This window comes from Anarrhichthys ocellatus, unplaced genomic scaffold, assembly GCF_004355925.1.
Source record: "Anarrhichthys ocellatus isolate YVR2014 unplaced genomic scaffold, GSC_Weel_1.0 scaffold81, whole genome shotgun sequence".
Classification (NCBI taxonomy): domain Eukaryota; kingdom Metazoa; phylum Chordata; class Actinopteri; order Perciformes; family Anarhichadidae; genus Anarrhichthys; species Anarrhichthys ocellatus.
The window spans coordinates 1,251,870-1,275,503 of NW_022280111.1; the positions used below are offsets into that span (position 1 = coordinate 1,251,870).

The following is a 23,634-nucleotide window of genomic DNA, read 5'->3' on the forward strand; positions in this document are numbered from 1 at the left end:
AGAGAGAGAGAGAGAGAGAGAGAGAGAGAGAGAGAGAGAGAGAGAGAGAGAGCGGCTCGGGTTACCGGCTGTGTGTAGCCACTCTGGTGCGGCCCAGAGGTAAGAGAGCTCCGATACGCTAGCATGGGATGGGACAATGAGCAGCGTATGATTACTCGTCAGCAGTGTCACCTACATTTGACCGTGTTTGACCGAATAAGCAAACCCCTCTGGCATGGGCACTGTGTACCAGCTGCCTGCTGCCACTTAAAGCGACTCCTACTCCACGTTTAGGTTTAGTTGTTTTTTTGTCATGCCCTCTCTCATTCAAAATCCACTGCTTTACTTGCACGCTCTCTCCTTTATATATATATATATATATATATATATATATATATATATATATAATATTTGCTCTCTACTTAAACTGTTTATTTTAGCGCCTTGATATCTGTCAGTTTGCAGCTCAGAATCAACATACTTAATACAGACTACAGTCGAACTTGTAAAAAATGTGTTTTATAACCTATTGTAGCCTATTAAGCCTCCCAGGTGGTGAGTGAGCGTTGGAAGAAGTGACCCGATATAGAGGGAGGGAGAGCTAATCATTGGTTATCTTCAACAGCGCTTCTCTGTGGCCTTGGACCTGTCAATAGAGCAGAGACCCTTAGTGCTTGTAGTGGCCCGGTATAAAGCTCATGTCTCTGTAAACATTTGAGTGAAAGGGGAGATTAAGTGAGAATAAAACACGATTGTTTGTCGTCTTATTCCCTTGATCCTCGGAGACCGTGGCTCTACCCCTTGTATCACGGTCTTCATCGCCCTGTTATCAGGCCCTCTGTCAGCAAATGAGATTTGGTGGGATCTGTTAAACAAGGCTACATACTAATCTCCGCTCGGTAAACACACAGAGGCTGTGACACAATTAGCCCTTTAATCCCTCAGTGGGTGCAACAGGGGGGCATGCCGGTGGCACTCCATCTGATGTTTAGATGGCACACGGAGGCACAGATAGTCCTCAGGTGGCTTGTGGCCGTCGCGTTTGGGCTCGAAAAGGGTCCGGTCGTGGGCAAAGGAAGCACGTTTATCTCAAACGCAGAGCTGTATGTGGTAAAAGGATAGCGTCGCTCAATAATTCACAAGTGCTAATGAATGTTGCAGGGGATATGTGGGGCGAAACCAATTCTAATCGCCATATTATGAAGTCAGCCTAGTGTTTAGTTTCCAAGGAGACGCTCAATTGACATGTGTCATACAAAATGCATGTGAAGAGTCCATGCAGGTTTTTTGTTTTCAGCAGCCTCTCAGAACTTGTTAGGAGTTAAGGATCTACTGTATGAGATCAGGTGTAATGTATCAGTAGGAGGCCATCTATAGGACACAAACAGTAACACAATAGACACTGCCCTGACAAATGCTTCATGGATGGTGAGCTCGACTGCGTGTACACGTGCCACCAGTGATGTCCTATAAGTAATACAATAGAGAAACAAAGAGTGTGTGTATTGGTGATATCATGATCTAACAGTATGGCAGTAGGTTGTTCTTTGTCTCACCTTACAACTGTCCCGATATAGAAACACAGGTGCAAATGATTCATTAAACGCAGGGGAACCTGAGAAAGTGGAATTAAGTGATGTCCTTAAACTTGCAAAGCAAATTAGATATCCCCCCCCATCCCCCCTGTTTTTGGTAGAGGTGCGGTATCAAGGAGGAGCTCAGCTTTGAAGCTTCTGAGGTCATGGTGTCTGCTTTTCCTTTCAAAATATCTCACACACACTGCACACGTCTGAGGTTATATCAGTTAGTCTGTCCGTAGTAGGAGGCTTTTGGGTAAGTGGGATTTAAAGAACAGGACTGAACGGATAACTCTGGTGCGTAATGATCCAACTGTGCCAAAGACACATGCATGTGTCTGCCAGTTAGACTATAACAGGGACATGATTATTTATTTATCCCATATGCCGGTACTGACTACACACAATGCATACATCATATGAGTTTATGTGTAGTTTCACAAAATCATTTAAAGTTATACTAAATACTGTGTCCTTAGGTCAATGTTATGCTCATAAATGTCTATTTAAGAATGTAAATAGACATTTAGTAGCTTAGACTTAAACTGCTGTAGCATTGGCTCTTGCTATATACTACAAATAAGCATTCAATAAAAAAAATATGAATCGAACACAACCCCTCTCGTCTTATAGGTCACCAAACCGCATCTCCCTTTTCCTAACCTCTGTCCTTCCTATTCGCCTGCAGGAAGTTGCACCAGCAGTTTGAATCGTACAAGGACCAGGTTAAGAAGATGGGGGAGGAGACCAAGCCGGCCCTGGACCTGAAGAGCGAAGCCCCAACCTGCGGGATCTGCCACAAAACCAAGTTTGCCGATGGCTGTGGCCACCTCTGTTCATATTGCCAAACGAAATTCTGTGCTCGGTGCGGAGGACGAGTGTCTCTGCGGTCAAATAAGGTAACGCTGGCTCGCATGCTCGGTATTATCCATTTATAAGGACGTACACACACACACATGCAGATGTCCCACCCTCGGGCAAATTACTCCCTACACTTCCATTTGAAATCCAAGGTTATGAAACATTGCAGTGAAATCGTAATCTGGGAAGTGAGCCAACAGCAAAACCTCGAATAGCTGCTAATATTTTTCAGATTATCAGCATCTACTCCAGCACACTCTCTCTGCACGCCTTTATTCTAACTCTGTTCACTCACATGTGTTGGTTCACAGCTGTAGATTTCTTATTCATATTTACTGTAACTCACAGTTATTCTATTTCACCACTGGAGGGAAGTGTTCCTCCTTTTCTTTCCCATAAAGGAACCTTATGGCTGCTTTTGTAAAACTAACCTCTGTAAAATCCTCCCCACAGACTAAGCCAAAGCTTTTAGTATCAGACTGCTTAAATTTGAATCATGAGCTTGAGTGTTTTTATGCGATGCCATCCAATCCTTTGCTGTTGGACTATGTGACAGTACTACCAGGATCTACTAATGCCACTGACAATCTCCCTCTCTCCCCCTATCTTTCCTGCCACCCCCCCCCCCCACCCCTTTCTGTCTCCCTCTTTCTGCTGCATTCCTGCTCATGGAATTGCAACAGGAGGACAAAGTGGTTAGCAAATCATTTTTCTGCGTTTCTTGGGAGTGCGCCTGAACACAAAACATTGTTCATGAAGTGCTGTGATATGTACATTCATATATATTTACACACATACAGCAGTCAACAACGACCAGAAAAGTCCTGATTAGTCTTTGTCTGTGAGTCTACCATGTTATGCTGAAATAAACACTAGCTCGTTGAAGAACAGGGTAAAAAAAATTTCGATGTCGTGCTTCTCAAACAGAGATACAAGGAGTGTTAAATAACAAAAGCCAGCTAGGATTGGAATTAAAAGGGATAAACGCTTAAACAAGAATCACAGAATAAACAAGGAGCACCCCATCGATTTTGATGATATATATGTATATTTTTTTACCTGTCTCTTGTGAGTCCTACACCTTTTTGTAGGTGCAATACTAAATGCCTGGAGTACCACTTTAAGCATAATGCTGGACCTTTCTTTTAACATATATGTGGTTGTGTAGCCGTAGAGCTAATTTGGTTCCCATTGCTGATGAATATCGCTTTGTAATAATACTTTCTCCAACAAGCAGTTGAGGCAGGTAGTTTTTCTAACCACACTATTTATAGAAATGGTTTTGATCAATATGACACCCCACACCCGATCCAAACTATCCCTGTGCAATGCTAACATGTAGCCATAGTGATGCATAGAACAATATAGATCAGAAAGGGAAAGCTATAATGCTTGATTACAGTATTGAACACCCTTAAGCATTATCTGTATCTGGGTCGTATTTGTTTAGTTAGTTGCAGAGAGATGAACACTTCTCCGGGGTCATATCACTGTCCTTGTCCATGTATGACATAGATTTCCCATAACTGTCTTATCTCCAACCTGCTAGTGTTAAGTTGGTGACTGCCGAACAGTAACTAAACAGTCTATAAGCCACAGCGGAGGGAAGCTCACACACGCCAGCAGGTTTCGATCCAACCAAACGGAGCAGCAGGAACGCTGGGAGAGACCTCTGCCCTGCTGCTCCCTTCCGATGCCAAGACCCCGGTTGTACAGGCTGCCATTGTTCGCTGGTAGATGATAGCTGGGAGATCGGTTTCCTTGTCGTACAGATGGTGTTGAGTAATAACAGTGGCAGCAGGCTGGCGATGGTCAGTCGGGGCATTGGCAGAGAGGCCCTGGAATGTGCCACTGAGGCAATGCCAGCTATTTACCTGGTGGTGCCCTGGCCTCCCGGCACTCAAGGTCAATGTTCCATACAGGCCGTGGATGCTGATGTTATTATTGTACTGCTCAGTGTAATGTAAGGACACTCTATACTTGTCTATACAGAGATACAGATGCAAACGTCCAAAGAAAGATGCAGGATTAAACATTTGATCCCAGTCCAGAGGAGTCACTCCGCTGTTTGTGCTTCACAGTACTGTCATATTCTTTGCAGATATGCCTTCAGAATGAGTATACGCTCAAAGAAATTGCTTATACATCGACTTGTCTTCAGCAGGGGAGCAGAGTAAGCATTTCTGACAGGATACAGAAGCTCAGATGACAGCATCAGTCGTCCAGCGTGGAAATGAGCACAAGAGGTGGCGAGGGGGTTTGGGTGTGGGTTCGTTCACTAGTCCCCCCGTCATAGAGACACTCTGTTTTTTATTTATCTGGTAGTAGAGTCCAGTGTCTCTGACGATTGGCTATTAGGAGCCAACAGGGTCAGCAGGGGCCAGTGAAGGCAGGGGTTGTCTTTTAGCTGAGACCAGATGAAAAGATTTTCCTCCACTTCTGTAAGATAGAAAGATAGATAGATAGATAGATTGTGCTGTACTTATCAACAACATCTTCAATAAGTGGGAGAGAACTTTGTGTGAGGAGGACATAGTGCAACATTAAATGCTAAATATACTAAGTTTTAGGACAGTTACGGTTTGGATAGTTAAAAGATGTTGAGTGTTTGTGTAAAAACTCTGTCCTGACACAGAGGGGGCTGGTTGCACAGGGAGATGAGAGCTGGCAGGAAGGACCTCTTGTAGCCGTCCTTGTCCCAGCGGAGGTGGATCGGTCTCTTACTCAAAGTGCTGTTTTACCAGGAGATCGTTAACAGGATGTGAGGAGGAGACGTCATTGAGCTGCAGTGCAAGTTAACCAAGTGAACATCTGATAGTAATTCACATTCGACCTGATGTCGGGTGACTTGCGTTGGTTTTCAGCATTTATTTACTATCAATGATTTTGCAATTCATCGTCTTTTCATTGACAATTTAAGATGACTGCGTATTCTGACAAAGAGTAGAACTTATGTCGACGGTAGTGTTGTGTAAGGACGTAGGTTGCTGGGCGGTGAAAGTTGTTTTATGCTAGCTGCACGTTATTCGGCATTCTGCACAGGGCATTAATTGTGAGTTAGTCCCCCGGGACTATTGTGATATTGATTGCTGATTCTTTTTTTGTGTGGTCATGCTTGCAGTCACAGCAGGACAGAAGCTTTGATTAACCAGCCACAAACAGCGGGCCCACATTTTGGTAGACCTCGCTTGTCTGAAATCTTGGGTGTCAGTGAAAGAGTTGGCAGCGGTGAAATCTGCCCTTTTTCCATCCGTCTACTCTTTCCCTCTCTCACAGATGGTGACAGCAGTGGCGAGAGAGATCTTGTTCTGCGAAACGCCATTGAATATTTACAAGTCTCTATGTCTGGGGCAGCTAGCAGAGCTATGGCACGCGGGGAATGTGATATAGAGGGACTGAGAGTTACACCGCTGTTGTAGGAAGGAATGTAAGCGTTGAGATCTGCTCAATAAGGTAACGTTTAGCTGAATCTACGCCAGTCACAATTAATCCCTATGCCTTATCACAACAAGCTGAATAGTAGATATAAAAACACTGACGGAATATCTGCCTTTAAACAGTCACTGTTCACTGATTGAACCAGGTAGCTGAGCCTCTACAGTAGATGCTCGAAAGAACAAAGTACAGTATGATGTTTTTGGGGGTTACAAATATGAAATGCCTTTGATATAGATAAACTGTGTGTCAGTGTGGCGAAGTCCTCAGAATCCCTGCTTGTAGCGGTGGAGCTCCCGGCCATTTCCTCTGATGTGGCTTCAGAAGGGCCCGAGAAATCAACAGTCTCCGGGGAGGAAGTCATTTGTGATTAAAGCAACTCTTGGAGACGTGACATGTGCTTCTTGGCCCCTCCACATCGCTGCTATAAAACAGGAGGGGAAGCACTACAGTAATTTGTGGGGTCCAGCTTTAAACAGCATATTGTAGTGAAGGAAATAAATTTGCGATTCTTTAAAAAGCACCACAGAAATCATTCTCATCATTAAAGATACCATATCTCTGCTTTCCATATGTTGTTATGCGATGTTACAGTGTCTCTGTAAGAATGAACATAGTTTAGTTACATAGATTGAAAGGTGATTGAAAATCACAGAAGAAATTCATTTGTTGAGGTGCATATCATTTGCATCCATGCTGCAGAGCTCGACCATATGGCTAAGTGTACGCTTTCCTCAGTTGTATTTGAGATTTTTATTTTTGCAGGAAGATGCATTTTCCCAATTGTCTGTACAAGGACTTTTAAAGGGCGCTAACGATGTTAGCTTCATTTCCCCTGATCCTGACAAAATGATGAACATGGGAAAGATGATGGGCATAACCGTATCTCATATGCTTTCCACTTTTCAGGTGATAATGTGGCAGCTTAGTTTGGTTTGGCAATAGCCCGTCCCCCATTTCTAATTCCTTAATAGATATAGTTACTGACTGACTCACTAAGTCCCCGTTTGTTAGACATTTAAACTCTAAAATCTTGAATTTACTAACATTTACATTTACATCTACAAGCCAGTTTCTCCCCACAGCACGTGAACGCAGCACCATGTTCGCGTTCACATCTTAGTGCCCTCATGGCCCCCATGACTTCATGGTCCTGCAGTTGTCTGACAACACGAAGAGAACTAGGCGATGACAACGGCTGTGTTGTGTTTTTTATTTTATTTTATATTTGCATTTAAACCCATGTGGTCACAGGCTGAGTGGGAGGTGACAGAGTGTGCTCGGTAAAGCTAGCAGAGGAAACGCGGTGGCTGTCCGTGTTGTGCGTAGCCGCGTTGCTCTGTCCGTCTATTGGACTGTCTGTGGGAGCAGAGCTGGGACGCGCCGCATAAGTAATGAGCTCTCATCAACTCCGGCAGAGCACAGACCAACTAATACAGCGGTGGTGGGAATCACAACGTGATTTGACGCGTTGCTGCTCGGCTCGCATGCTTTTCCTCCCGTGCTGACATTGAGACTGGGATCGTTTGACGCGGTTCGATGGATCCAGTGTAACGATTCAAGATTATTATTCCCATTCAATGAGTCTTTGGATGCCGTTGTTGCTGTGTCGATAGAGACGGAGAAGAAGACTGCGTTTGGTTTCATTGCATGGGATAAAAGTCCCCGGTGTAACCTTCACGGTGCTCCCAGCAGCCGCTGTCCGGCAGGCAGCCCGTTGATTGGACCCGGAGCTGTCCGCGGTGCTGAAGGTCGGCCGTTTCTTCGTTTCTTCGTTTTGCAGGAGCTGCGGACAGTCGTCACCACATTATAAGGACCTAAACACGGCGATCCCTCCGCACCGCACCACGGCGTTCTCCCTCAGCGGTACCATGGGTAAGCTGGGTGAGCACGAGCCTGCGACTGCATCGCGTTTTTCCCCGGTCATTTTGTTTGTCAGAGATGTGACCGTTTCAGCTCTCTCGGGGAGGAGGTCTCAGAAAAGCTCCCCACAAACGACGCCAGTCGCACGTCCCTTTGAAGATGGAGCACATCTGTCAATTTAATGTTGTTTTTTTGCAGCATTTTGCCGAGTTTTTTTTTTCCTTTTTTTTCCTTTCTTGTTTTCTAAAATGACATACTGTATATTGTTTCATTCAGCGCGCATCATGTCTCGTCAAATGTCGTAACGCGTTTATGTAGGTCTGAGAGAGGCTGAAGGGGATGTGGGTCTGACAGACATGAGCCATTTCTGTGTAAAACCGCCGGGTTGCTACAGCATTCCCCTCCTCTTCCTCGTGCCTCTGAACTTCAAACAAGGAGCATAAATATTCATCACGTCTATTATTATTACTGGCTCCCCACACTAAAATTAGAAGCTCATTAAAATGTAATTCACCACGTGCCGTCAGCGTTGGAGCATGTGAATGTGGGCGCTCCCATTTCATTCTCATTGGCCGCCAAATGAATCACACCAAAACGCCTTGTAAACTTTTTATTTTGAGAACTGCCCCTAAAGTCAATGTGGCAAAAAAAGCAAAACATTGGCATCTGTTTATTTGATTTAGTTATATTACAGTATGTGATGTAGAGGACATGACTATAGAGGACTATTATCCTGCATATTTTAATAGTAGATATGTCTGAATGTTCATGGATAGTTCCACCTGTCTTGATGTAGCCTACATTATTCATTGGCCGACATATGTCTGTCATTGAAGCCCATCACACATGTGTAGCCCCCCAGCTGTGGCAACAATTTGGCCAAGAGTGCACTAGATATCCGTGCCTGTGTGCTTGAACTGGACTCAGTCCAGACCCAGATGTAGTGAGGAGCACTCCACTCCCTGAACAATGAGTCTTTAATGAGTGGTTCAGTTCAGGTGAAGGAGAGAAACGCCAAAGCAATATGATACCTATGACAGGTCATTTACTGCCACATCAATATTGCAGTGCGTGTCATCTCCAAGTTCACTTTAGCTCTTTTGGAAGTTTGGCTTTCTGGTATTTTTGCCTTTTTTATTTAGCTGACGGGAACCTGAGGCAGACAGTGGGGGTCATGCTCCTGAGACACTGTCCCACCAGGATACCCACATCTACTCTCACATAAAAGGAATGTGGGAGCAGTGGCAAAGCCCTAAACCAACAGAATCATTTTAGCAATTTTAACATCTACTGTTATGAATAAATGCCATTGATTTAATTCAACATTAGAGCTGGCTTTCCATTTGGGCACACTGTGTGATATGCATGCAAGGATACTGCTGATTCACTCCAGAGCCTCTGTTAAGTAATGCTGTAGTGCAGTTTAATGGCCACAAGAGAGAGCGCAGCGCTCTCTCTTACTGCAAATCTATCTGGTTTGTGTGTGTGTGTGTGTGTGTGTGTGTGTGTGTGTGTGTGTGTGTGTGTGTGTGACTCCTCCAGGGAAATTTTGAATGGAGCAGGCAAAAAGGGAACATGTAAAGTACATTGCTGAAGTGTCCATGTTAATTCCTATGCAGTTATGTGTAGCCTATACTGTATATAGGGTAGGACTAGTCAGCTCATAAGAGGCCGGTTTTTTTTACGAGACAGGCAGTATGGCTCTCACCATTTTAGAATAGATACATGTTTACTGTCAAAGATAGTCTGTCCTTCAGAGGCGTTGTTGGTCGGTGTATTTTTTTGTCGTTGTTCCTATTCTCACTCTTCTGAGCAGACACATATTTTGGAAGATTATGTTTGCCGGTAACACTGAAAACACCCTCGGTCTGTGGAGAAAGTATTAGAAAGGAAATTATTTATCGATCCCACGGCACCGGGTGTTTGTTTCCCTTAATTCAGTGCCCCAGTAAACAGCCTATGGCGCATTTAATAGAGTATATCTTCCTGGCGTTTGCAGCGTGTGGTAGCGCTAGGTTTTTTTAGCTTTCTATTTTTAGCTGCAGGTTCAATGACTATGAAATGTGCAAACACAGGGAGAAATGGCCCTGCCCGAGGGCCGCAGCCCCCAACCCCCTGCCTGTGCTCAGCCGTGAAGAGTTAAGCCGGAGAGGAGTGTGTGTGTGTGTGTGTGTGTGTGTTTGTAGAGTCTTGGGCAGAATGGCTGCAGTGAAAGCGAACATACCTCTGGCTGTTACAGCTGCTTGACCTGCGTGTGCCATTGTGCATGCATGCATCTGTCGTGGAGTCGTCGTGTCGGCCTGGTCTATTAGGGAATGAGGGGTACTACAGTTTCCTGTCAGTGCGGATTGAGCTCACACTGTCTTTGGCCTGCCTCCCTTGATGGACTGTTAGCGGCCTCATGCTGTGAGATGGCTCTGCCAGTGTGACTAAAGACAGAAAAAAAAGAAAACGTGTAATGAATGAAACAACATGTTTCTGTTACTGCCGCATTTCTGGCGGGATGCAGCATGATTGGATTTTTCCTTGAATTTTGGCTATTTATAAAATCTGAGAGATTGGAGCATTTGTTCATGATATAATGCTAAAGACCATTTCAACCTAGATGTGGTTTGAATCCATTTGGCATCCTTGACTTAGGCCGCTTTTTCCTACAGCCTTAAAGCTCATATTCCAAATGCCTCTCTATCAGTTGATAAAACTCTTTAACCTCTTGGGCCCACGTAGCTCAAATCCCTTTGGTTAATCTCAAAATGCACCGTTATCAAGCTCAAAACAAGGCTGTTTTTTAGGGGTTTTTTTGCAGTTCATGTAATGTCCCGGACATTTGAGGATTCAGCCCCAGAAGTGACATTTTTCTTACTTTCGCTCTTCCTGCCTAGAAACATCCATTTTCATTCTGACTCTGTTCCAAAGTGCAAATCAAATCCAAGTATTGATGTCTGAGGCTCAGTGTGCTCAACATTTACTGGACCCATGCACATTTGTGTTGTTGTTTTTTTCTTTTTCTTTTCTTTGGGAATACTATTATGCTATGAAGTGTTCACTGATGAGATAGAAGAGCTTGACATGTGCAGTCCAAGGTCTGAAAATGTGGTTAATTATTATTGGCAGAACAGAGAGGTGCACAGGAACCGACTCTATGTTAATTGCAGTTTGGAGGGGTAAATATGTGGGTCGTGGGCTGCAGTTGTCTGTACGGATAACCTGTCTGATCTGATGGGGTGTTAGCTGCGACTTTCCCTGTCTGAAGTTAGGCACCTGCTCATACATGTGTACTGTATGCACAAGTGTGCATCTTCTAGGTACAGGAAGCGATGAGTAGTTGATGAGCAGAAAAAAAAAAAACTGGCCTCAGTGGCTCCCGGGTCTTAGCTGATGACTCATGGTTCACTGCAGAGCTCTCACCATGACCCCCAGTTAAAGAGGCAGTCATGGCCTCACCGGCTACACTCCCCTGGGACACAAAAAGCACAATTTGCAGCCTCCCTGCCTCCATTGTGTGTCAGCACAGTTATAGCCCATCTTTAACATTGATAGCTGCTCATAAATGCCTGTGTGTCAACATTGCGTAGGCCAGTACATGCCTGTGTGTCTAGCTGTTTTTGCACTACATTTGAAATTTGAAATAATTCATCATTACTGGTTTGCTTTAAGATAGTATGAAGTAAGGCAGGCTACTGCGCATGTGTCTGTGATTTGTCATGTGTTTCCATGCTCTAATCTACAATACATCTACAGTAAAAAAAACAAATTTATATAATATAACTATAATAACAGCCAAACGTGACACATAATGGTTGAAAGCCTTGAATCACAGTTGGCTGTGTGCATCACCTGTTTGCACATATGGGCAGCTGATTCCAAATGCCAATTTTATCTTCCAATTCACTCGCACACAGAAACAGATATTGAAATCACAACTACTGACTAGCAAACACACTGTACTTGTCGCTGCTATCCCGCGCTGCTAGTCTGTGGAGGACGCAGACAGCTGCCAGCTGGGAGCTTCACGAGGAGGGTGTAATGTTGTGGAAGTTTATGAAACCCCAGATTTTCTACAAGCGCCCTGCCCAGACCAACCAGCAAGTCACTAGCTCAGTGACGATCTCCCACTGACTTCCCACCCATGAACATTGACACGTTTGACGGCTCAGCCAGCCACACTAGAGGCTGGGGACCTTTGAACAGCTGCAGCCCAGTAACTGTACAGACCAGCGAGTTCAGTTAATCTAGAAATAACATATCAGTCAATTTTTATTTGATTCAAGGCTTACTGAAAAAACAGAAAGGCGAGCTACAGACCAACTGATGGTGGGCGGGGCAGCGTTCAGAGCTCGCTCACACTAATGACAGTAATGCACTGACTCAGCACTGGGTCTGTAAGTGCAGGCAACGTGGTGGGGGGGGCTGCAGTAGCTCTTGGCCGCCTTGTTGGCCGTCTGGCCTGTCAATCATTTCACAAGCTCCTAGCCTTCTCAGACACACTTAGATGTCACTTTAGGTTAACGAGACAGGTGTGGTCACCTGGAGCAGGCCTGAGTCACTTTCAGGTTTCATTGTACCGGATGTCAATTATCAAAATACAAATAAAACCATGTAGGTTGTTTTTCAGAAGATAAGTCGGCACTGAAAAGTCTGAGCGTTACCATGCAGTGTGTGTGTGTGTGTGTGTGTGTGTGTGTGTGTGTGTGTGTGTGTGTTTGTGTTTGTCTGTGAACATGTGTGTGTAGTGATCAGGGCTGCTGTCTGCTCCTCGATTTATGAGGCTAATGTGGTGAGCTGGCTGCCGGGACTGCAGTGTCGAGCAGATAAAAACCTCCAGCTCTTCCGTCCTTAACAGAAGGAGAATGTTGATATTCTTTTCCATTTAACTTATCAAAGTACACGAACTGCAATCGTAGCATCTTCACTTACTGCACCCTCTATAAGTCTCTGCAATCGGTAGTCATGTAGGCTCTTTAATATTAATAAACTGTGCATATAGATTGAGAAAATGTGCTTATATTCAACATAAAAAGCACATTTGACCTATACTAAGAGGTGAATAGGGGATTATTAAGACTCACAGACTCAAAATGTATAATAATAATAATAATAAAGTCAACCCATCGACCTTTCAATGATATCAAAGGCTGCTGCATGTGTAAAATATTTCATCAGTCACCTCATAAACGTGAACTGTCAATACTGTTTGTGAATATTGTCGCTGTGGGGTGAAAACTCAAAACTCCAAGTTTCTTGATTTCTTTTAGATTTTTTTTTTCTTCAAATCTGTTTTCTTATACCTAGTTTCTAAAAAAAGGTTTGATGTAAATGGATTTTCACCCAGCAACAGCGATATATCCCTCACAGTTATGTTACAGCTTAACATAACAAATACCCAAATCACTCCATTACAGCTCATCATAGGTAAGACAACGTCTGCCTGTCAATCCCCGCTCCGCTCCAAAATACTAACACCGCCCTTTGCTTCCCTGCAGGTTATGTGGGTATGCAACTTGTGCCGAAAACAACAAGAAATCCTCACCAAATCGGGGGCGTGGTTCTTTGGCTCGGGGCCTGCTCAGGTGCGGGGCGTGTTTGAGGGCGGACCGCAGGGGAAGAAGGCCAAACTGCAGGACCCGTCCCTGTACCCCTACCAGGGAGCCTCAGGGGACCTGACACCAGCGTCAGACAGAAGCAGACCTCACGGCGGGCTCCTGCCCAGACAGGCGTCCCTTGACAACGGAGCGGGGCTGAGGTACTCAGCACCCGGCGACGCATCCATAGACAGGTCAGTTCTATATGCATTTCTCTTTTTAAAGACACGCACCCACTACATGCTCCATGTGAGTCACGCAGAGTAGATTTCATTATTGTGTTATGTCAAGTAGATGGTTTGATCAGGGGATAAAAAACTTATGACTAGACAATGCCACGTCATGAAGGCAACTGCATGAGAACCTTTTTAGCATTACCACTGGCAAATGTGGCCATTGTAGGTAGTGCAGAACAGTGCTGATCCAAGCCAAGCATAAGAGCAGTGGCTCCTAGCAAGCCAGTCGAGACCTCATATAAAACGGCTTGTACTAAGAGCCCATGAGGCCTATAAAAGCAGACAAAGACACAGATACTGTATCTGGCACTAACTCAGCAAACAGTCCTCCACCCGCTCTCTCTTCTTCACACTCACACACATACAGCACACGGCACATATCATCACAGGTGGTTAGAGCCAGGCTCAGCTAGCATGCACACTGTCTTTACTTTTTTTAAAACAAAAATGTTGTCACTGCAAGGCTTGTAAATGGAGAATCATTAAGATGCTCTTGAAGGAGAAAAGCAAGAGCAGGCCGCATGCCAATGCAGAACTTTGTGTTCCATTTGTCATGTGCACTAAATGCCCCCTCTGAGCAGCACACTCAACACGCCGTGTTTGTGAATCTTATTTCCGGTTGCCTATTTCTTCATACTGGTGTCAGAAAAGGTAGTTACTGTGATGTCCACACGGGGGCTCCTTCCTCTTTCTTCTCCCTCAGGGAGGAAGAGAAGCTTGTTATCTGCACTGACTGTCGAGAAATGTCTTTCTTTTTCTAAGATTGGGTCTTTTGGCATTTCAGCTTTGTTTTGCTTGTGAGAGACAGGGAAGGCAGGGGAAGTAGAGAGAGAGGGGGGGTGACTTGCAGCAGAGGGGGCTGGGCCCTAATCGAACCCGGGTCGCATGTGGTACGCTCTACCCGGCGAGCTACCAGGGCACCCCATAGAAATGTATTTCTACTGCAGAAAGGCAGAGAGACGCTTTTCAGCCACAACTCTCCTGTCCTTGTTTGCTCCTTTTCAGATGTAACAAAGTGTGCCATTCGTTAGTGTGCAGCCCTACACTACATTTAAATATATGTGGACATAGATTATTTAAGATTAATTAAGACTTCCCACCAGAATCTCTCAAATTGTCATTAGTTCGGGACAACAAACGTGTGATCTGTGAAGTGAAATGACTAAGGCAGAGGTGAAGCTGTGAAAGGGAACATGATATACTGTAATTACATACATATCACACACATGCATGTTTATATGAGCGGTGCAGTAGGACAGGAGATGAATTAGACTATCCTAATCCAGCCTCTGTCCCTGTTCCTATTCCCTGCTGACCGTGTAAATGTACACCTGGTGGGCCGTATCCCCCACTTGTCTAGCGCAGGGACGGACCAGCCTGTGCCCACAGTACGTTCGGAGACACAACTCATTAGTTCTGTGTCATCTCTTCGCTGTTGCGACCTCCTATTTACTTCTCGATACGCTCAGAACCAGCAAACATGGAGGAGCTCCAGGGGAAAAACATCCCGTCTGTTTTAATTGCCTGATATTTGGCTCCGAATGGATGTTTTGATGGATATATCATGCACACCTGCCCATTAACCGGCGGTGAGTGTACATACGTTCAGTACTTTCACACTGTAATGAGGCTGCTCCGCAGCTATGACACATACTCTGCAGCCTCCAAAATAGATATTTACTCCGTCCCTGTCTTGGTAAAATGGTGTACCTGTGCTGTCCTTGTTATCCTCATCCGTTGTGTTTCCATACTCTGAATATGCAGCGCACAGTAGCGCAACAAAGAGCCGAGCGTCATCTGCAACTGCATACTGTAATCAAAGCTACACCTCTGTAAACCTTTAACAGTGATGCAGGATAACAGTTTTTTGTGTCTCAGTGCTACTGAAGTACAGTATCCATCTTCTCCTCAAATGGCTGGCTGCTTTACGGTGGTTTTAATGGAGGATCAGACTGACTATAGATCAGACTATAGATCAGACCGCTCCAAGCATTCAGTCATCCAGTCACTTTCTGCTCCAGTCCGGGCCCTTGCCACTGTACATTAATAGATTGCACGGCTGGAGAGGTGGAGATGGTACCGGAGAGCGTTTCTCGCTTTGGCACCGCCGACATACGCAGTGACACAACAGGAAACTGTCTGTCTGGAAACTCGCAGGATAATGCTGATGATGGATAGCAGCGAGTCCGTAAATAGAACTCCCACTGCATAAGCACCAAAACCCACTTTCATTAATCTTAAAGAATGTTTAAATTAACTCTTGGATCTGTTCTGCTAAAGAAAGGAGGGGGGGGAGCTGACAGTCTATTTATAAGGAGAAATAACTTGGGAAGGCCTCTAATTTATCTTGGTCTCGGAGGTGTCATTCGAATGAACACAGATTCTCCGGGTCAGCTGCAGTGTTGGGTGAGGCTGATGAAACAACAGTGATTACACTGGGATCGGAACATGCTCACTGCTGGAGTTTCTTCCGATTCTGCATTTTTTAGACTCATTCGGCCGGGCAGCAGAGCCGCTCAGTCTGCCAGAAATGTTAGAGGAGGAGGAAGAGGAGGAGGAAGAACACACTGGCCCTTTAACAGTCCGGCTTTGCACAGTTCAGTTCATCATTGCGTAGTCTAAGCTAGTCTCTTTGAGACTAACGGGCCCCATCAGCCTGACGAGCCTTACAGTATGGGAATTTCACCAAATAATTCACGTTGACACGGAGGTCATGAGTCATCATTCCTACAACATTACATAAAATGTTTACTGACAATTTATGATCTGATGATGCTGCCACACCCAAAACTATGCAATGGAGTCCAGCGTATAAGCAACAGGAGCGGTTAGACACAGACTCTAAAGCACGTCAACACCTGAAAGCTCCGTTATAATTGACCTTTGTGTGTAAAACTGCAAGTGTAGTAAAGCTAACAGTTGAACTAGAGGAATTAAATCTAATGGATGCTTACTGCGGACGATTGGGGTAATAACCTTAATGTTCAACTTAATTTAGTTTTACCATTAAATACATGGTTTACTTGATTTTATTAGTCTGTGAACTCATTTTAAAACCTCTAACTGACCTTTAACAACATAACAACATCAACAAGCGCTTGGGCAACAAGTCTGCGGCGACCCTGCAGCAATGTAGCTGGCCTCGCGACGTGTCATGTAGGCTACTTTGTGATTTGTAGTGTCTTTACTTGAACATCTGCTCCACCAGGGGCTAATTTTGAATTTTGGTAGCGATGCAATAAACCTGGGAAGGAGGAATTGATTCTAAAGTCTTATACAAGAGGCTGGATTCTAGTAACTGATGATGTTTTAACAGAGGGATGTCATGTAGTCGGCTTACATCCTCTTAATTAAGTCTGCATTAATGTACTGACTAACTAACTAATTGCTGAATAGTCTATTTCTCATGAGATATTGAACACAGACACATGAATCATCTTCCTGCTCAGGAAACGCTCCTTTCTTTATACTTGCATGTAGCACAACTCATTTAACTCATAATGGCTCCACGTCGGATGCACTTTTGATTGTCCTGCAAATATTTTTAATCAAATGCTTTACATCAGCATCTTTAAGGAACCTCTTGAACCTCCCTGCATTTTTTTCAACTAATTTTGACTCTTTCAAGTTACATTCAGACCTGAATGAAACACAAATTTATAATAAGTGGGCAAACCCCTCGGGAAAACCCCCCTTTTATGCGTGCCCTTTCCTCTCAGGCAGACACTGGACCTTTCAGAGGTATTGCACTGTCATCTGCTATTACTGACGAGGAGCTGATGATGCTCTGAAGCCAGATATGGAATGTAAGAGAGAAAAGAACTGACGACAGCATCGCGTCTCTCCCCTGTATTATACCGTGGTGTATATATCTGCTGCTGTGCGCGTACCAAAGAGTGCATGAGAGAGGATGGAGAGATGTGGCAAAGAGTGCGCAAAAATTGCGTTGTGTGCGTGCGTGTGTGTGCGCGTCTGTTAGCGCGAGTGTGTGCTTTTCATAGGCGAAGGGAAATATGAGTTGAATGTGAGGCAGCTGCTGATGCGCCGGTAAGGGATGCTGCTGCCGCTGCTGGCTGCCGCGTAGGGATGCTTCTCCGCTTCTTCTCTCCTCCGGGCGCTCCTTCGCCTCTCCCTGCACACCGAGAAGAGATTTTCGCCTCAGCGAGAAGGAGAAAAGGCTCGTTACCGGCACCGGCGCTACCTTCTTTCTCCCGCTCCAAGTCGGAAGCATTATGACCGACGGATCCCGCGCGGAATGCGTCTCATCTGAGGACACTTTTTACCAGGAGCGGCCGGAGAAACATGGAACTTGCTCGGCGTCTTTTCTGCGTCTAATGCGCCCCCTGGAGATACGAATAACAGAATACTGAGGAGGTCTATGTGTGGAGGGGGGCGTCCGGAGAGAGCGCAGGCTTCGGGATGTGCTGTCGGTGAAAGGGGTGATCATTTACAGAGGATAAAAGAAAACGGAGGGGGAAAATGCAGTTTGAGACATTGCGTCAGTTCTGTAGCTCGGTTTTATCACATTTCAACGGGGCTTTCTCGGCGCCTCAGAACATCTTGCAGACGGAGCTCTTCGAGCAGGCGCTGAGCAACATTGGGTGAGTGATTCCTTTGTAAGGAAATGGCCTGATTTATGAGGAAGGGCTTCCCCGTTGGTATGTCAAACGGGTATTGGGGGGGGGGTTGTTGCGTTTATCGATCGGCAGCCAGCCTGCGTAATAACAACCTACAGTATAGTACTGCTGCTGCTGCTGCTGCTGCAGATATTTCCTGGCTGGATGATGGGGCCGATCAGTGATGCTGCCGCGGTTTTGCCGTGTGCGCGTGCGTACTGAAAACGAGCCGTTTTTAGGCAGACTGTGACCATGCCGAGGTGTGCCTGTGCTGTGCGCGTGGCCGTGTATGTATGTGTGCGCGTGCGCGTATGCCCCAGCGCACCGCTGCTGCAGCATGTGTGCTTTAAACTGCCTCTGCTGCTGCTGTGCCCGAGAGGAGAACATGAGGGGGTGAAGAGGGTAAATATACATTTTTTAAAAAGTCTTGGAAATGAGTGGAGACGCCCCCCCCCCCCCCACACACACACACACACTCCCTCTCTCTCGCACACCCACGCACACAAGGCACACACCTACACACCCACACTCACTCATACACAGGCCATCATGTTTTTGGAGGAAGGGGAAGTACATACATATGAATTATTTGATGAAATAGTGACGAAACTGCAGAAATATACATCTTATGCTTACGGTAGACTTGGGCAATCATTTTCATTATTTGAAAAATGTAGCATGTCCCTACCCTTTTAGCTACAGTGTTACTGCAACATATGCTCACTGTATTTTCACATTTGCTGGAAGAGAAGTGCTTGTCTGTTGAGAGAGAGAGAGAGAGAGAGAGAGAGAGAGAGAGAGAGAGAGAGAGAGAAGCTGGATCTCACTTAGATGCATCGGAGCATATTATGATTAGTCTGCTAAATGCTCCGATCCCCCCACAGAGAGGCCCCTGGTCATCTGGCTTGGCATGGCTGTTAGACACATTTTGCAGACTGCAGAAGGACTTGGAACTTGCAAACAGACTCCCTGCGTTCCTGCAGCAGCAGCAGGGCCGAGAGAACACGCAGGCCTCTTTTTTTACTTCTCGAAAGAGGCTCGGGCCCCATATCTCCACACCACGCACTGTCTGTCTCTGGGGACTGCGAGTCTTTCCCTCTTGTCCCCCCCACCCCACCGTCAGAAATAATTTACAGCATTGCTGGGCTCCCTGCCACCTCACATTACATGGCCAGAACACTCAGCCACTGGAAGCGCTGAACAGGGGTCTCTTTGCCTGGAAACTGTGATCCAGCAATCATCACATCTGACTGATTAAATTGAACTTATTTTCCATCACTCCCCTTTTTTTTTCTTTTCTCAGTAAACCCCTCCCGTAGAAACCATCTCTGAATGCTAGTAGACGGCAGGACTGCTTAATTATCGTATTGTTATATAGTTGGCTGAGTCATTTTTAATGCTGTTCCAGTGTCAGCCTTTAAGTCCACTCATTTCTGGGTCTGTAAGTAGTACCATGAAACTCACCAGTACAGAACAACAACAACACAATTCTCTGCAAACCAGCAGTGTGTGCTAGCCAGCTTGGCCATCCATTCGATCAGGGCTGTTTGTGTGTGTGTGTCTCTCTCTCTCTCTCTCTCTCTCTCTCTCTCTCTCTCTCTCTCTCTTTCTTTCTTGGCCCATTAGCAGGCCAGGCCTGAATAATGGGCTGTATGCTTTTAGATCCAGCCCCATGTATTATGCATGTGTGCGTCAGGAGAGGTCCTAATGGGGTGTGGGGATCTGTTCTTAGAAGGCCTGAATGGTTTTGAATTGAGTGGTCACTACATTTAAACTGCAACCATACTCGCCCCCCCCACTCCTCTAATACACACTCATACACACACTTTCCCCTTAACCCTATATGGCAGCTCTCTGTGCTCGCTGCCCTGAAATGCCTGAGACCAAAGTGTGTCTGTTGATGGACTGTCTGTGTATGAAGTGATAAAAGGGACGTTACTGAGTTTGTGATGCCGTTCTCGTTCACTGTTTGTACTTATGCCTTCGGAGACTAATGCACTGTAGCTTGTATATAACAGGTCAGACACAGGACTTTCACCCTGGAGACCGATGTTCGTTTCCCGTGTGAAGCCAAAGTGCAACGTGACTTATTGTAACTTACCTTCAAAATTGCTTGTATGAATGGTTACTTAGTCCTGATGGGCAGGTGGCACCTTGCATGGTAGTTCCTGCCATCAGTGTATGAATGGGTGAATGATGGCATGTAGTGTTGAGGCACTTTTAGTGGTCAGAAGACTAGAAATGCGGCAAGTACAGTCCATTTACCATTTAACTTTATAACGTACTTAACTAACTTAAGTTACATAACAAACTAACTTATTTTAACCCAAACTACGATCTTTCCTTAAACCAGACCACGTATTTTTGTTGCCTGAACATCTTCCGATCTGCAGGGTCTTGATCAGGCCCATTGATCGTTCGTGTTGCTGGACATTCGTTGGAGAACGTGCAAAAAACCAACTTTCTTTAGATATCATGAGAACCGTTGTAAGTATGAGGGCGTTGCTTGGTTGTTCACGTCATACAGCCTTTTCCCAGATGAGCCTTTTGCAAACTGTGCGATGCTATAAACGGGATATGAATAGCTGCATTTGATTTTTCTGCACAGATGCAATGTTTTGAGAGCAGCGCAGTGTTTCAAATCCAGCATATTAAATAAAACCCATATTGCCGCTGTTTAATGATTCCAAACGGGCTGCCCAATCTCGGATGTGATTTTAGTGAGTCATCCTCATAACCACAGCTGTTTAATTCATCCCACACTCTCATATATTTCTCTCCTGCAGTGACTATCTGTGTGTACAGTCACAGAGCGGAGGGAAACTGTCAGCTCTATGCTGAAAGTTCCTCTGAAGTGGAACCCCCTCCCACACCCATCTCTTCACTTGCTCTCCCCCCCAGCCATCTGGTTGCCATAGTGATAAAGTGTAATGTTCAATCAATAGAAATGATGAGCCTCCATGTCCATGAGCAGGGCCTGATTAAAAAGTCAAAGGAAGGCATGGAGCATCGGGACACTATTTCTTACAGAATCACCAAAAAACAGGAGGATGGCTGTTTAGTCTGCTTGACATGTTTATGGCCACTTTTTCAACATGATAACGTGACGGTTATTTCTCAGATTTTATGCACAAATACTCTGAAAAAGACTTGATAAAGCTTGAACTCAATTAGAAACTTGAATTGTGTGAGTTACATACTTCCGAGAGAATGTGAATACATATACAGCACAGAAAAGGCCTCATGAAACTGCTGTAAAGGCGATTCAGCGATAGGACCTGAATCAACTTCTTTAAAGAGGTGTGAGGCCTCTCAACCAAGAGCCACCTCTGAGATGCTTTTCGGCATCGCATCTGAAGCAGCTCATTTGTCTGTAGCAGCTCACGAGTGTGCTGGTTAAGCAATGTGTGTTTGTAAGCTCAGTGGGCAGCCTTTCACTATTTGCTAGCAGAGCAGTGTTGCATTACAGACGTTTTGAGTTCGGGAAATTGGACTAACCCTTAATTATAAGAAGCGACTGTGACGTTGAAAGATGACTAAGCTACTGGAGTAGCAATGTTTAAAATGTGATCTTTACTTCTCGGCAATACAGCGTTGATTGAAGTGGTTATCAGGAATAATAAAGGGCTCTAAACGTCCCCTACATCTGATGCTGCACTCTTTACTAGGCATCTGAGTGTGAGGTCATGATTGACAGCTGTAATTCTCTGTCGCTGACGAGGTGCGGCACTCCAATCCAGTCTGTCATGCATGTAGCATCACAGGTACAGACTCTGATGTTTGCTCTCGCATCCTCTTGTCAACTTGTTTTGTATTGATAGCCTTGTGTAGGTGAGGTGAGAGGAGCTCAGTGGAGAGACAAAGCAAGGAAAGGACACAGAGAAAGGACGACAGAAAGTACCAGGAGGAGACAGCAACACCCGGGCATCAGTCACCATGGTGACAGAGCTGTAGACGAGGCAGACGTAGCAGGCTGCAGCTTGTGGGACTGTGAACCCCTGGAGCCCCAGATTCAGGTTGATGTGACAGAACTGGGGGAAAGGAGAGGGGGAAAATAAGAGGAAAGGGGCAGGAGGAAGGGAAGGGAGGACAGGAGGAGGACAGGAGGAGGAGACAGACTGCAGATTTAGAAACAGCCAGTGACAAGGACTTCACAGCAGTCTCTCCCTTGGCTCCTCACAGTCCTGGACACTTGGGATGATTTAGAGGTGTATCCACCTTGATATATCATTGGCCAGATCGGAGCATATGTAACATTGTTTTTACCCTTCTTTATCCAGGCTAAGTTGTCTGAGTGTATATTTAGTTTTTCCACTAACGCCCATCTTTACATTCCCACCGTTACACATTAATGCCTCGCAGTAGCAAAAGTCTGAGCTCCTCCGCTGGAGCTATTGGGAGTTAAATGCCTTGCTGAATGCAAGTCCTACCCACATTTTCCCAGCCTGCCTCTGGGCTACCGTCCTCTCTTTTTATTTCATCTCTGTGAGTACTATAAAGTAGCGTCTTGAGGGTTTAGGTGTAGAGTCAGACTGAGACTCAAACTGTATCCTCAGTAGTTCTTATGCAACCCCCCGCCCCCCCCCACCCGCCTCGCCCCGACATCCCGTCACACCTCGCCCACGCTCAGCCCACCCTCAGCCCCATAGTGTTGCACCCGGGTGTTGGCAGCACTCAGCAGCTGTAATTAAGCCGGCCCTTTATTGGTTTTGTCCTCGCCAAGGGAGATGTGCGCAGGAAGAAGGGAGGCCCTGGTTTATTGCCTGGGCGTCTAAGAGAGGGGTTATTATGATTGCATGCTGGAGAGAGAGAGAAAGAGAGAGAGAGAGAGAGAGAGAGAGAGAGAGAGAGAGAGAGAGATAAAGGGGAGAGAGTTGGAATGATAGCAGCGTGGAGGAAAAGGTGGATGAACAGTGCGAGAGAGACAGCGGCAGAGGCTGAATCGATATGCCCGACTCCTCTCTGCTCTCACCAAATCATATCTCAGCATCGGACAGTGAGCAAGAGAGGAAGAATGAAACAGAGAGAGAGAGAGAGAGTGAGAGAGAGAGAGCTGGTAGCTAGTGGTGGGCTGTGTAGCCAGATAAGCATCAGGCTAATGTCCCGAGCCCCAGGCCCGCTGCCACCGCTGCTGATGCTGCTGCCCAGAGGAGGAGGTGAAATAGTCTGTTTGCAGAGGTTTGGTTACAGGTTGCTACAGCACCAGAGACACGCGTTATGTCACCCAGTAAGATGTAGGTGACGCACAGGTTCAACCGGCCAGCCTGTTCTCGGCGGTGAAACTGGATGAGGAAGGTACAGAAAGGGGCCACAGACTAACAAAAGGATAGATGGTGTACTTTTCAAACAGAAACAGCAGCCTGTGAAGAGCGCTGGGCTCTGTTCATGCTTATGGAGCGAGACTGATTCCCTCAAAGGCTGAAGAGGCTTGTGTGCCATGTGTGTGTGTGTGTGTGTGTGTGTGTGTGTGTGTGTGTGTGTGTGT

At 45.7% G+C, this 23,634-nt stretch overlaps 1 protein-coding gene across 40 annotated transcripts in view; it reads left to right on the plus strand.

Moving 5' to 3' along the window:
- The window catches only part of rims2a (regulating synaptic membrane exocytosis 2a), a 129,304-nt gene that overhangs the window by 21,230 nt on the left and 84,440 nt on the right, over positions 1 to 23,634 (plus strand). For 22 of the 40 annotated variants that reach the window (XM_031874426.1, XM_031874455.1, XM_031874420.1 and 19 more), the window contains 3 exons: positions 2,245 to 2,455; positions 3,101 to 3,112; positions 13,199 to 13,491. In XM_031874426.1, coding sequence (XP_031730286.1) covers positions 2,245 to 2,455; positions 3,101 to 3,112; positions 13,199 to 13,491 — 516 coding nt within the window. The other 18 variants (XM_031874422.1, XM_031874428.1, XM_031874432.1 and 15 more) reach the window with 4 other exon arrangements.